Source organism: Rhinolophus hipposideros (genome assembly GCF_964194185.1).
Source record: "Rhinolophus hipposideros genome assembly, chromosome: 24".
Classification (NCBI taxonomy): domain Eukaryota; kingdom Metazoa; phylum Chordata; class Mammalia; order Chiroptera; family Rhinolophidae; genus Rhinolophus; species Rhinolophus hipposideros.
Window position 1 is genome coordinate 35554727 of NC_138070.1, and position 15294 is coordinate 35570020.

Sequence of the window (15294 nt, forward strand, 5' to 3'; positions counted from 1 at the left end):
CCATGCTGGCCTGTAATTTGGGGGAGAGGAAAGTTAGAAAAAGAACCCTTACAGATTTATAAAACTAGCAATTTTGTTGAGGTAAGAACCTATAAAACGTAGGCTATTACTACCTAGAAATGTTTGATAAAATAAAGCATAATTCGCGTAGTATCTATGATCTTAGGCTTGCAATGGCTTGCCAATATCTCCTGGCATACATATTACTACCTAGAAATGTTTGATAAAATAAAGCATAATTCGCGTAGTATCTATGATCTTAGGGAAGAAAAACATTACAACTGACCAGATATGAGGATAGAAAGAATAGCTGTGCTGGGAGAGGCTCGCATTTGTGGTAACTTAGGTGCTTGGATTTTAATGCTTGGACAGGAAGTGCCCCCATTTGGATAGAAAATGTCTAACTTGGAGAGGAAATTTTCAGGCTTGGGCTGAAAGGGGCTACAACGGCTGCTGCACAGAAACAGAATTGGAACTGAGACCCCCAGGAAATCAGAGGGCTACAGCTCACACGAAGATCAGAAAATCATCAGTCCACCAGACCAAGAAAAAGCCAAGGAAACTTATCCGTCTTGGCCTGATTCCAAGTAGAAACGTAAAAGATTCTTGAGAATTAGTAACCACAAGGCAGCTTTCATAATATTTGGGATTTAAATTTGTACTATCCACATGATCCAGGAACCTCTACGCTGAGAAATTCAATCATAAAAAAAAAAATGAATCCATGAATCCCCAACCAGTGATAACCATGTAGAAGCAAATGAAAAACCACTGTGAAGGGACCCACCTTCAGTTGAGGTTGAACAGGATTCGCCAGATAGAGCAACGCTGCATCACTTCATAATCTGATTCAAAACTAAGACACTGAGTGGATGGGGGGCGGGGGGTTCACAGTGTGAGGGATAGAAATGATGAACATCTAAGTATTACCTCGTCTTGTACACCTGAAACTAATAAATTAAAATAAAATACATAAATATAAACAAAAAAACAACAACAACAAAAAAACTAAGACACTGGAAGAAACAATTCAGCATGAGCAAGAGATTAACAAATGGCAGGATTAAATCGCAGGAACTTTAGACACAAGAAGGACCTAATAGAATATAGAAGTTTAAAAGAGTTAAAGAAATAAAAGGGGTCCAAGAGAATAAGAGTAGAGTAAGTTGATAATAAAAAACAATAGACAAATTTGAGTACAAATAAAAAAAATTGGAACTAGAAAATACAGTTGAGAGGTGCAAGATGACTATATAGAAAAGGCAGTGTAGCAGGACACTGAACTGGCCCCCTCCCATGAACGTACACAAATATACACATATATAGGGAACAATTACTCCTGTGAGACAACTGAGGGCTGAAAGACCAGCGTCTGAATAACATACAAGAGAAAGAGACAAAATAGAGAAGGCTGAGAAACCATGGGAGCCCTCTTGGTGCTGTAGGAATCCTCTGGGCCAGAGGAGACAGTGAGTGGGTGCCATTGTTTATGCTCCCCTCCACTTCCTTTGGATGGTCAGGTGCTTTGGCCTGACTTTAGATTTGGGTGCTTTGGCCTGCCTGCAAAATCACCGCAGCATTTCCAGCCAGGACAACCCCTTTGCCTCTGGACAAAGGGAGCAAGCAGGAGCAATAGGGCCTCACCACAAGCATATGGCCTTCCTTTGGGGACCCATTCCAGCACAGCAACCTGATACCTCAGACTGCATAAGCCCTGCCTGGCTCCAGCTGGTTTCCAAAAACCACCTAGCACATAAAGCTTAGAAAGAGGTTGCTTCTGCATAAGACCACTTTCTGTAAAATAAACAAGAGAGAGACTGTATAGAGAAGGCTGGGGAGCCACGGGAGCTCTGTCGGGACTACAGGAATTCTCTGGGGTTAGAGGTCCCTGTGAACATCATTGTTTATGTCCCCTTACATCTCTGTAGGGTGGTCAGGGGCTCTATCTAGGCCCTCTGGTGTATCTGCAAGGCTGCTGCAGTGCATTCTTGGACATATCATGTGATCCCATTTTGGCTCCAAACAAAGGAAGCAAGTAGGATCAATATGATATTACTACATGCACCTGGCCTCCCCTCCCAGAGCCACTCTGGCTTGGTAGGCTAGTGCCCCAGACACTTTAAGGACCCTCTTGGCTTGCAATGGCTTGCCAATATCTCCTTGCATACATACTTTACACAGAGGTCGTTTCTACACAATGCCACCTTTTCAAGACTTGGCGAGAGAGCTATTTTGTCTAATTCATATAAACATACATAGGAAGTCAAATAAAATGATAAGATAGAAGAATAAATCTCAAATGAAGGAGTAAGAAAAATTCCTAGAAAGAAACCTTAAAGAAACAGTGATAAGTGATTTGCCTGATAAAGAATTCAAAGAAATGCTCATAAAGATGCTCATTAAATTGAGAGTAGAATAGAAGAATTTAGGAAGAACAACAAAAGGTTAGAAACTATAATAATGAACCAAGCAGAGCTGAAGAATACAATAACTGAAATGAAAAATACTTTAGAAGGAATCAACAGCAGATTATCTAATACAGAAAAATGGGTCAGAGACCTGGAAGACTAGTGGAAATCAACCAACTGGAATTGCAAAAAGAAAAGATTAAAAAAAAATAAGGCTAGTTTAAAGAACCTCTGGGATAACATCAAGCACTCAACATTCACATTATAGGAATCGCAGAAGGAAAAGCAAGAGAGAAAGGAACAGAAACACTATTTAATGAATTAATGGCTGGAAACTTTCCTAACTTGGGAAACAAATAGATATCCAGGTCCATGAAGCAGAGAGAGTTCCAAACAAGATGAACCCAAAGATACCCACACCAAGGCATATTGTAATTAAAATGGCAAAAGTTAAAGATAAAAAGGAAATCTTGAATGAAGCAAGAGGGAAACAGCAAGTTACATATAAAGGAAACCCCCATAAGACTATTATAGGATTTCTCAGGAGCAACTTTACAGGCCAGGAAAAAGTGGCAGGACATCTTTGAAAGAAAGGAACCTATGACTTAGAATAATTTACCTTGCAAGGCTAGCATTTAGAATTGAAGGAGAGAGAAAGAGTTTCCCAGATCGGCAAAAACTAAAGGAGGTCATCACCATTAAGTCAACTTTACAAGAAATGTAAAAGGGTCTTTTTTAAGCAGAAAGAGAAAGGCCATAACCAGAAATAAGAAAAATATGAAGGGCCCGGCCGGTGGTTCAGGCGGTTGGAGCTTCGTGCTCCTAATTCCGAAGGCTGACGGTTCGATTCCCACATGGGCCAGTGGGCTCTCAACCACAAGGTTGCTGGTTCAACTCCTCGAGTCCCTCAAGAGATGGTGGGCTCTGCCCTCTGCAACTAAGATTGAACATGGAACCTTGAGCTGAGCTGCCTCCCTGATGGCTCAGTTGGTTGGAGCGCGGGCTCTTAACCACAAGGTTGCCAGTTCTATTCCTTGAGTCCCACAAGGGATGGTGAGCTGCACCCCCTGCAACTAGCAATGGCAACTGGACCTGGAGCTGAGCTGCTCCCTCTACAACTAAGATTGAAAGGCAACAACTTGACTTGGGAAAAGAAAAGTCCTGCAAGAACACACTGTTCCCCAATAAAGTCCTGTTCCCCTTCCCCAATAAAATCTTTAAAAATATATATATATGAGAAAGGAAAAATTTCACAGGTAAAGACAAATGTTTAATAAATACAGCAAATTAGATATTTAGAAAGCTGCAAGTAAGGTCAAGAGAAAAAAGTATCAAACTCAACTCAAACAACAATAAATTGTTAGGAGATACATAACACAAAAGATCTAAAACATGACATCAATAACATAAAGCATGGAGAGGGGAGTAAAAATGCAGTCCTTATATAATATATTCCAACTGAAATGCCTATCAGCTTTAAATAGACTGCTATAGATACAGAATGATATACATAAACCTCATGGTAACTACAAACCCAAAACCTAACAGATATGCAAAGAATGAAGACAAAGAAACTCCAACAAAATGCTAAAGAAAACCAGCAGAACACAAGGAAGAGAGCAAAAGAAGAAGAAAGGAACAGAGGAAAACTATAAAAACAACCAAAAACCAATGAAAAAAATGGCAATAAGTCCATACTTATCCATAATTACTGTAAACATATGGTAAACAGATTAACTGCTCCAATAAAAAGACATAGGTTGGGTGAATGGATTGAAAAACATGACCCATCTATATGCTGTCTTTCAAATCAAAAGACACATACAGACTGAAAGCGAAGGGATGGAAAAAGACATTCCATGCAAATAGAAATGAAAAGAAAGCTGAGGAAGCAATATTTATATAGACAAAATGGACTTTAAAACAAAAAAATGTAAAACAAGAAGGACATTACATAATTACAAAGGGGTCAATTCAAGAAGAGGATGTGCAATTGTAAAATATCTACACACCCAACACAGGACATAGGAACACCTAAATATATAAAGCAATTATTAATACTCATAAAGGGAGAAATCCACAGCAATATAATAAGGGATTTTAATACCCCACTCACATCAATGAATAGATCATCCAGACAGAAAATTAAAACAGAAATGGCCTTAAATGTCACATTAGATAATTATCTTAATAAAGAGTTTTAGAACCTTTCATCCAAAAACTACAGAAGACATAATTTTCTCAAGTGCACATGGGTATTTGCCAGCAAAACAAGCCTCACTAATTCAAGAATATTGAAATCATATCGAGCATTTTTTCCCAGACACGATATGAAACTAGAAGTCAACTACAGGAAGAAAACTGAAACAAACAAATAAACCAAACCAAACCCCATGAATAAGAGGAGACTAAATAACATGCTACTAAACAAACAATGGATCAAAGAGGAAATTAAAGAGGAAATAAAAGACTGTCTTGAAACCAATGAAAACACAACTTTTCAAAATTTCTGGGATGCAGCAAAAGCAGTTCTGACAGGAAAATTCATAGCTATACATGCCTAACTCAAGAAAGAAGAAAAATTCCAAATAAGCGACTAACATTACACATAAAAGAACTAGAAAAAAGAAGAACAAACAGAACCCAAAATAAACAGGAGGAAGTAGTTAAGATCAGAACAGAAATAAATGAAATACAAATTTAAAAAAAACAATAGAAAAGAGCAATAAAACCAAGAGCTGGATCTTTGAAAAGATAAAGAAAATCAACAAACCTTTAGCCAAACTCATCAAGAAAAAAAGAGAGCACTAACAAACTCAGAAATGAAAGAGATGTTACAACCAACACCACATACAAAGAATTGTGATAGAATACTAAGAAAAATTATATGCTAACAAATTCGACAATCTAGAAGAAAAGGATACATTTCTAGTATATAACCTTCCAAGACTGAACAAGGAAGAAATAAAAATTCTAAACAGACAGATGAATAAACAAACACACAAAAAAACAGAAACAGACCTATAGGTATAGAGAACAAGTTGATGGTTGCCAAGGTTGGGGGTATAGGAATAAAAATAAACAAATAAAATTTAAAAAATTAGTGACAACATCAAATACTGGCCAAAAAGAGCAGGAGGAGGAGAAGAAGAAAAAGACATTGCAGTTAAATGAGGGCAAGTGACATTGCCAAGTTCACTGTAAATTGAGGCAGGGTCCATCTCCAGGTTAAGGTCTTGTGGCTTCCTTTATCTGGCCCCCTCCAGGGGATTTAAAGAGGCAACTTTTCCTGGCCAACATTGATTGATGGTGGTGACTCATTAGCACATGAAACGAGTCCAACCTGGCTTTTCTCTACCTTCCCTCTCTAAATCACACCCAACCCTGGAACCTCTTTTCTACTTCTCTATTTGCTCTCAACTACCAAGCTGCCTGGAATTCCCAGCCTTTTAAAAAAAGAAGCACTCATTTTGCTTGAATCACCTCAGGGGGTCGACCCCCTTGAAAAAAAATCTTTATTTTGGGATGGCCTGTCAGCTCAGTAAGTTAGAGCGCAGTGCTCTTAACAACAAGGTTGCCAGTTGGATCCCCACATGGGCCACTGTGAGCTGCGCCCTCCACAACTAGATTGAAACAGCTACTTGACTTGGAGCTGATGGGTCCTGGAAAACCACACTTAAATAAACAAAAAGTTAAAAATAAATGTTTATTTACACCTAAATTCTCCAGTGATTGAGAGGCTGGTGTCTCATCGATCTGTCTCTCCACAGTGATAGCATATAGTAGGTGATTGGTAAGAGATTAGTGTTGGGAGGAAATAGACAAAAATAGAGACCAGACCTCTAAGCAGCCTGGGCTTTACTGAGTTTTGTTTGTGGGTTTTCTCAGTAAAGCCCTGGATTCCGTGGTCTGGCAATAAGTGCCCCCCAACTTCAAAAAAACACAAAAAACAAAAAACAAAAAAACAAAAAGTAAAGGATAAGAAAACCAAAATACAGTCAATTAAATTTAAAACTCTCCTATATGCAGAAAACTATAAGACATTTTTAAAAGAAATTGAAGAAGACACAAAGAAATGGAAAGACATTCCATGCTCATGGATTGGAAGAATCAACATAGTTAAAATGGCCATATTACCCAAAGCAATATACAGATTTAATGCAATCCCCATGAAAATCCCAATGGCATTTTTTAAAGAAATAGAACAAAAAATCATCAGATTTGTTTGGAACCACAAAAGACCCCGAATAGCCAAAGCGATCTTAAGAGAAAAGAACAATACTGGAGGTATCACACTCCCTGACTTTAGCTTGTACTACAGGGCTACAATAATCAAAACAGCATGGTATTGGCGGAAAAACAGACACGTAGACCAATGGAATAGAATTGAGAACCTAGAAATAAAACCACATTAATATGGATAGATAATTTTGACAAAGAAGCAAAAAATATGCAATGGAGGAAAGACAGCCTCTTCAATAAATGGTGCTGGCAGAATTGGATAGCTACGTGCAAAAGAATGAAACTGGACTGTTATCTGTCACCATGTACCAAAATTAATTCAAAATGGATCAAAGACTTAAGCATAAGACCTGACACAATAAACTGCATAGAAGAAAACATAGGTACTAAACTTATGGACCTTGGGTTCAAAGAGCATTTTATGAATTTGACTCCAAAGGCAGTGGAAGTAAAAGCTAAAATAAACGAATGGGACTATATGAAACTTAAAAGCTTTGGCACAGCAAAAGAAACCATCGACAAAACAAAGAGGCAACCAAGTGAATGGGAGAAGACTTTTGCAAACAGTGCCTCCGATAAGGGGCTAATATCCAAAATATACAAGGAACTCATGCAACTCAACAACAAAAAACCAAACAACCCATCTGAAAAATGGGCAGACGCCTGAAGAGACATTTCTCCAAAGAGGACATACAAATGGCAGATAGACATATGAAAAAATGCTCCACATCACTAATCATCAGGGAAATGCAAATGAAAACCACAATGAGATATCACCTCACCCCAGTCAGAATGGCTATCATCAAAAAGACAAATATTAACAAGTGTTGGAGAGGCTGTGGAGAAAAAGGAACCCTCATACACTGTTGGTGGGAATGCAGACTGGTGCAGCCGTTATGGAAGGCAGTGTGGAGGTTCCTCAAAAAATTATGAATAGAATTACCATATGACCCAGCAATCCCTCTCCTGAGTATCTACCCAAAAAATCTGAAAACATTTATACATAAAGACACATGTGCTCCAATGTTCATTGCAGCTTTGTTTACGGTGGCCGAGACATGGAAACAACCAAAATGTCCTTCGATAGACGAATGGATAAAGAAGTTGTGGTATATATACACAATGGAGTACTATTCGGCGGAAAGAAAAGATGATATAGGAGCATTTGTGACAACATGGATGGATGTTGAGAGTATGATGCTAAACAAAATAAGTCAGACAGGAAAAGCAGAGAACCCTATGATTTCACTGATATGTGGTATATAAACCAAAAAGCAACAAAAGAACAAGAGAAACAAATGAGAAACAAAAACTCATAGACACAGAGAATAGTTTAGTGGTTATCAGAGAGTAAGGGGGGATGGGGGGAGGGAGATGAGGGTAAGGGGGATCAAATATATGGTGATGGAAGGAGAACTGACTCTGGGTAGTGAATACACAATAGGATTTATAGATGATGTAATACAGAATTGTACACCTGAAATCTGTGTAATTTTACTAAAATTGTCACCCCAATAACTTAAAAAAAAATTGAAAGCTTGCCAAAAAACAACCAAAACAAAAACTCAATGGATTAGTTCACCAGACACTGGTAACCACAAGATAAATGTAAGGAAGGTACCAGAGTGAATAACAGAGATATAAAAAGATGAAGTATCACAAAGAAACATGAAGGAAAAACATGAGAAAATACATTAGAGTAGAACAGAGAAAATGGAGAAGAAACACTATTCAGAGATACAGTGGCTAAGGAAAGGCAAGACTCTTCTTTAAACTGGCAAATGGCAGCTACTAAGATAACCTACAACAAATATCATCTATGGATTGCAACTTAGAAGAATTGCATATAACATTAGAAACATGTCAAGGGTACTACTTCTCCCTGCTTCTATTCAAAATTATATTGGAGCTCCTAGGTCATGTACTAAGTAAATACAAAGAAAAAAGAGTAACAATTGGAAATAAACTAAATTATAATTATTCATACCCATTATAATTACCTACCTAGAGAATCTAAGGGAATTTATAGGCAAACTATTAGAACTAGTAAGAATATTCCACAAGTTTGCTGATACAAATCAAAATATAAAAGTCACTTATATTCCAGCCACAAAAATTTAGAAAAGGATTTAAATATTTAAAGCATTAAATAAATTCAATTATAAGAGCAACCAATACTCTCCAGTATGTGGGAATAAATTTGGTAAAAATGTGCAAGACCTTTAAGGAGAAAAATTACTAAACTTCACAGAAAGACTTAAGAGAATAAAATCTCACTGTTACAAACATGACAGTTCTTTCCCAAATTAATCTTGAAATTTAATTAAATTCCAATCAAATACATATTGTTCAGGAAATTGACAAGCTGATCTTAAAAGTCACATAGAAGGCCAAAATTAGTTTAAACCAGGAGACAGCCAGATAGTAAATATTTTAGGCTTTGCAGACCACACAGGGTCTTTGTCTCATACTGTTTGCTTTTGTTTCTTTGCTTGCAACTCTTTAAACAATTAACAACCCCTCTGAGCCCATGGACCATAGTTTGCCGATTTCCGAGAAAGAAAAGTAAGTTTAGGGGAGGTGGCTGGTAGGACTTCTCCTATCAAATTATGAAAATTTCTTATAGTGCTAGCAGAGTAAAGAGTTGTGATACTGACATAGGCATACAACACGGATGAACAGAACAAAACAGAGCCCTCAAATACTTTAATACGTACATAAAAAACCAATATTGGCAGAGATGGCAGTACAGTCATCGAAGGAAGAAAGAACTATCCAATAAGTGGCATGGGGACAATTCCCTATCCATATAGAAAAAAATAAAATTAGATTCTCCATCCCTCACTCTAACCAAAAACAAACTGAGTGGATTTACAGACAGCGTAAAATGCAGAACTTGAAAATGTTATTAAGGGAATGTAAAAGAGTATCTTTATTACCTTGGAATAGAGAGGATTTCTTCAAATACAAAAGGCACAAAGCAAAAAGGAAAAATGATCATTGTGATTATACTATATATGTAAAAATCATTTTTCATTATAAGAATCCATAAAGTTTAGAGACAAACAATAGACTGAGAAGATATTTCACACGTCAATGAAAAAAGAACAAATACCTCAGAAGAAAAAATAGCAAAGGAAATGAATTACAGAAGTAGAAACCCAAATAGCCTATAAACTTATGAAAAGATGCTCAACTTCACAAGTAATCAGGGAAATGAAAATTAAAGAAACTATAAAATATAGTTTCATACCTATCAGTTTGGCCAACATTTTAATCTAACAATACTAAGTCCTGAGAAGAATGTGGATAAATGAGGACAAGACTGCTGGTGGAAGTCAAACAAACAAACAAACAAACAAAACCCCAACCCCTATTATTCTAGTCCACCAAAAGGGCCAGTCTAGCTTTCTCTTGGGAAACACAGCTAGAAAGAAATGCAGAGCTGTTCTGTGGACATCCTTATTGCTTGCCTTTGTTTCTTCTTTTTTCTTGTGTACAAGAAACTGATTCTCTTCCCCCGTTTGTCCTCCTACAGGTCTGACTACCTTGCCATCCCGTCAGAGAACAAAGAGAACTCCGTGGTGCCAGTAGAGGAATAGAAAGGGTGTGACTTGAGGTGATGTACAGGGAAGGGGAAGGAAAGGTGGAGAAGGATGGCAGGTTGTACAAGTGACTTTGTCACCCACAACCACCTGACTTTAAATGTAGTTCCTAGATTAATTTCTACTACCTAATTCCCCACCCTCAGGATACTTCAAGTTGATGCCCAAGTGACAAAGCTCTAGTGATGGCAAGCCCTTCAGGTGACTTGCTTTGCCTTGAGTGTTGGGGCAACTTGAACTCCTTACCCACAGGGACAAAGGCATAGTAATTCTCCCACTTTCTCCTTTGTAAGCATCATGGATTTGGTCAGAGTCTTTGGCTGGCCTGGAAATTCTGTGTGGTTTGTTTTATCACTGGTAGGTGGCCTGAACACTGACAGACTGGATATCCCAGGTTCAGTGACGTCTGCAGCATCAGCAGGGTGCCCCAGAGGCCCATCGCTTCACTTCACGCATCCATCCTTCAATTCATTCATCATACACCCACTGACCTGACTTCCTAACTCCATCAGACCTCTATACACCATAAGACTTTGCCAGAACTGAGGCGCCAACGTTTCTAGACTCAACCACCCTGTCCTCGCTTTCATCATCCATGCCAACTGGACTTCTCCCGTGTTCCAAATGACTTTGAACAAGTGCTGGAGGTGGGCACATCCCTCTGCCCCTTACTGGCTGGAACTGGCTTATTCTCCTTTACTGCAAGTGAATGGATGTCCCAATGGAAGGAAGTAGGAGGGAGTAATGTGGGTTAAAGCAAGTTTCATGAAGTGAGAGTTTTTGAAGTCAGTTTTCCCAAGTTCTTGGCCCACTTGACTACAGCATTAGAACAACACATGCTTTTCTAAGTTCTCCAGTAATAAAAAGTTCATTGAGCATGGACTACAATGTTCTCTGGAGCTCGGTACTCCAGGGCTACATCCTGTTAGGACTCTAAGGCCTGGGCTAGTCTCAGTCCTTCAAGAAGCTAAACACGGCAGACTTGGGAAGGACTGAGCAATTTAACTGGCTCTTAAAAGTCATACATGTTCACGATCCTACTGGGGTAAGGTATGTATGCTCCCGTCACCCCAATCCCCTCCCCCAAGCAAACACACCACCTAAGATAGCTGGGAAACATTATTTTCCTGCAGGCACTGGAACTGAAATTCCTAAGTTCTTCCTCTCAAAATTTTTGTGGATCAGTATTATTACTCATGCTACAGGAGGCAACTGAGACTCAGACAGGGCTCAACTGACTTCAGAGGATAAACTAGAGCAGATACAAGCCTTAGGTGCTGCCCAGGTTGGATAACTTCCCAACATGGATAATTTTGTTTTAGAAAACTTGACATTGAGATTGGCTATGGCCACGTCCCTTTCACAAGCACAGACTGAGGTGGATTGCCTGGCTGAGGTTAACTCTGATTCTGGTAACGAGAAATTGGCTGGAAAGGCAGAGAAAAACATGAAGTAGACTTGAAGAATTTCCTTAATGAAAGGATTTCTGAATCTGAAACATCCTCCAGAAGAATGCATCTAGGAATGAAATTTAAGAAACATGCTCATTAGTCTGAGATGGATGATGAGCAAATGTGTGAAGTGATAGGGGAAGGATGGGCTAGGTGGCTTCCAAATATTTCACCTGTGAATCCACAATGTCTGGAGTTTTCTTCTAGATTTTTGGAGAGCCAATGAACACTGGAAAAATTTTACTCAAAATCTCGCTTCATTTTAATTGAGTGATTGGTCCAAGTCTGATGTCTTTCAGCACCTAGTGATGAGAAGGGGGAAAGATACTTTACAGATTTTGAGATGAAAATGACTGAGATTTGATGAATGAGATGTCCCTCAGATCTTGGTGAATTTCTGGGTAAAGATCATACTTCATTGGCTTTGGGCCTTACATGAAAAACTCATTTTTTCATTTCTCCTATCCTTGGTTAAGTACTCGAAACAAGTCCTTGTTCACATGTTCGAGAATTTGATTTCAATAAATTCAAGGCCCTTATCATTGGTAATGTTCCACATAATCCCTCCAAAATGTAAGACAGTATGTAGATTTTTCTTACTTTATAGTTGGGAAAATAGGCCTGAATAATTATGAGGTTTTCCCAGTCACATGGCTGGTTGATGACAGTTTGTAGTAGAAGCGAGCTACTTACTCCCACTCCACTTTCCTCTTGGTTCCAGTAGTCACTGCATCTAACTTTTAATCAAATAATATGCAAGACTGCTTGTTTTCTTAAAAAAAAAAAATCACAAACAAAAAACTCAGATGTTTCCTGAGTGATTTTTAATAAAGCTAAAGATGTACCCATTATTTTTTTATTTATCCTATATAAGTAATCTTATTCTCTGTTCTTTTCCTTCTTCTAGCTTCTCAACTCTTCTCATCATTAATACTTTTATTAGAGCTATATGGTTTACAAAGCATTTTCATTTCAGTTATCTTATTCTTCACACGAGCTCTGTGAGGTAGATTATTACTAATATTCATACTATAAATGAAGAAACTGAGACTGTGTGAGGCTAAGTAGATTTATCATACCCTTAGTTCATATAGTTAATAGATGGAGAGCCGGAATCCAGGTCTTCTGACTCCTAGCACAGCTGTCTTTCCATTTAGATCATTGTTGCTTCCTTTCCTCATTTCTTAACTTCCATCTAGTCTTTGCTTCTCTTGCTTGTCCTGAAATATTCAACATCTTCTCTCACCTGTAATCCCACTTGAATGCTCCTCTACCACTTTGCTTCTTGGCAGACGCTAGAAATGTGCTTTAAGAGTCAATCTCTTTTTGGTTTTCTCTTTCTAGTTGATTTGCACATTATTATTTCTCCTGAATTGCAATTAAAGTCCTTTCCTGGGTGACTTGATCGTGACTATAAATCTACCAGATACTCTGATCACCAGCCTACTTCAAATCCTCACCCACTCCATTTCTCCCCAGACTCCTACAAAGGACCAGGCTAAATGTGCATTGCTCTGGAAGCTCTATCGGGCATGCTGTTCTTATTAAAGGGCTTAGAAATGTTCTTAAGGGCTATTATCACTTTAGGAACCCCATCTGTTGCCTTGGTGCTGGATATTTCCCATGACTGATCCTCAATAAGACAATTCACTCAAGGCCAAGCTAGGCTGGATCTGATTTTCTCTTTCCTACTGCTTAACAGCCATGAACATGATTGCTCAACTCAGTTGGCCTCGTGAGCACCTTGTTCTACTGACCTTTACTATTAGCTCATCTTGTTCACAGCCCCAACTCCTGTGTGGAAACGCCTTGACAGTCAGTGCGTGTCCCTACCCCAACCTTTATTTTCAGTCTGTTTAAAAGCACTGCCCTTTAGTTTTTCCATCCCCAACCATCCATACACCCAGAATTCTGATCCTCTGCTTCTGGTTTCTCCTTATATGCCAAACTGGAAATGCTAGAAGGGAAGTTTTCAAAGCATAAATATACTGGAAATATGCATAGAGCAATGAATGGATGAGACCTCCCCCAAAACTGATCAAGAAGGAAAATACAGCTATCTCACAATTTGTGAAGCCACCTAACAAATCAGAGGGAAAAGGCTATATAATTGCATCTTTACAGGAAGAAGAAATAAGAATTAGATACATTTCACATACTCTACCTTGGTTCCCTTTCCTAAAGTTAACAGAAATGGAAAAAAAAAAAAAAAGCCCTCCCCTTACCTCCTTTTGTAAATGAAAAATCCCTAATGTAGTGAATTCATCTAGTCACTGCAAACACATCTGAATAGTATTCGGTGTGTGTATTACTCTGATCATCCATTCATTCTACATTTCAGCACCCACTGTGTCAAGCACGTCTAGACTTCAGTGTGCCCCATGGTCTTAGGTCTGAAAAATACCTTCATTCGACCCTTTCTTAATCTCTCAAACTCTCCCATGGTAGATAACTGCTGTTGAGCTTTTCCCCCTTGAGTTTATAGTAGGACCCAATAGATAAGCACTTTAGGTAAGTCTGAGCTATAGACCAGACTCAACCCCTACCACAGGCCAGCTAAGCCTCAAAGCCGGTAATATTCTATTGTTTCTCCCCGAGTCACTATTTGCCAAGAGCTGTACTGTTGGGCAGTGTTGTGTGATGGAGGGGGAGGTGACTAAAGAATAAGTGCTTGTAGGTTTGTGAAACACTGTCAAACACAATTAGCAAACTCTTAGTCTTGCAATGGATGGTTCTCTTTACCACATTGTCACCTTCATATTGCTTGTTTTTTTGATTTTCCACAGCCAATATTTTTCTGAACTCTAGAAATGTTGTTCCTGACCATCCAAGCTTTCAACAACTTAATGACTATATGTAGTGTTTTTCAGTAAACTCACTGTTCATGTCAACAAACTGCCTCTAAACACTGCCTGCCCTGGTTTTACTCTACTACAAACTGTGTGTGTCTGCTAAGGATACTATGGCTTCTACCTACCTCTCCAACTTGCATCAGTTCCTCAACTAATATCAGTGGACATATGCCCAGAGAATAAATGATGCATGTAGTAGTCTAGAATTAAACATAGCATAAAAGTGTGAGCTAGCTTCTCCTTTCCCCATTTCTTCCCTACCCAAATACAAAGGAATACAAAAGTCACTTGTGTTCTTACCTGCCCAACACCAAGTAAGTTTCCTAGCAGGTGGCAAAGGGCTAACAGCAGGAGGACCCAATGAAGGGAGGGGCCACACTCCCTTACCAGTTCAGGGAATATAGGCAATTAAAGCAAAGCTGTCTCCCAGTGCCTATCTTCCTGGGAGTGCCAAGGCCCCTAAAGGGAAAAGTTCAACAAGAAATTGTCACCAGGATTCAGTAAACCATACTGTCCTACAAAAGCAAAAGTATCGATTAATAATAGTACGGTACCAGCTACTATACTAAGACACACACACACACTCTCTTTATTTTACTTCTAAAATACTGAGACTTGAAGTGATAGATGGGGCCCAACGTCACACAGCTGATAGTGATGATGCAATTTGTACTCAGGTCTGATTCCAAAACATCTTACCCATTCCACTTTATCAGGCTGCCTCCCTACCCTGGGC

The 15294-nt window shown here is 38.7% G+C and overlaps 1 protein-coding gene across 3 annotated transcripts in view; it reads left to right on the forward strand.

Annotated features, from left to right (window-relative positions):
- SCN3B (sodium voltage-gated channel beta subunit 3) overlaps window positions 1–15254 on the forward strand; it is a 30420-nt gene extending 15166 nt beyond the window's left edge. For 2 of the 3 annotated variants that reach the window (XM_081037386.1, XM_081037384.1), the window contains one exon: window positions 10189–15254. In XM_081037386.1, the coding sequence (XP_080893512.1) occupies window positions 10189–10252 (64 nt within the window). In that variant the 3' untranslated portion in view covers window positions 10253–15254. The remainder of the gene's footprint in view (window positions 1–10188) is intronic. The other variant, XM_081037385.1, reaches the window with a different exon arrangement.
- Window positions 15255–15294: the final 40 nt, after the last annotated feature.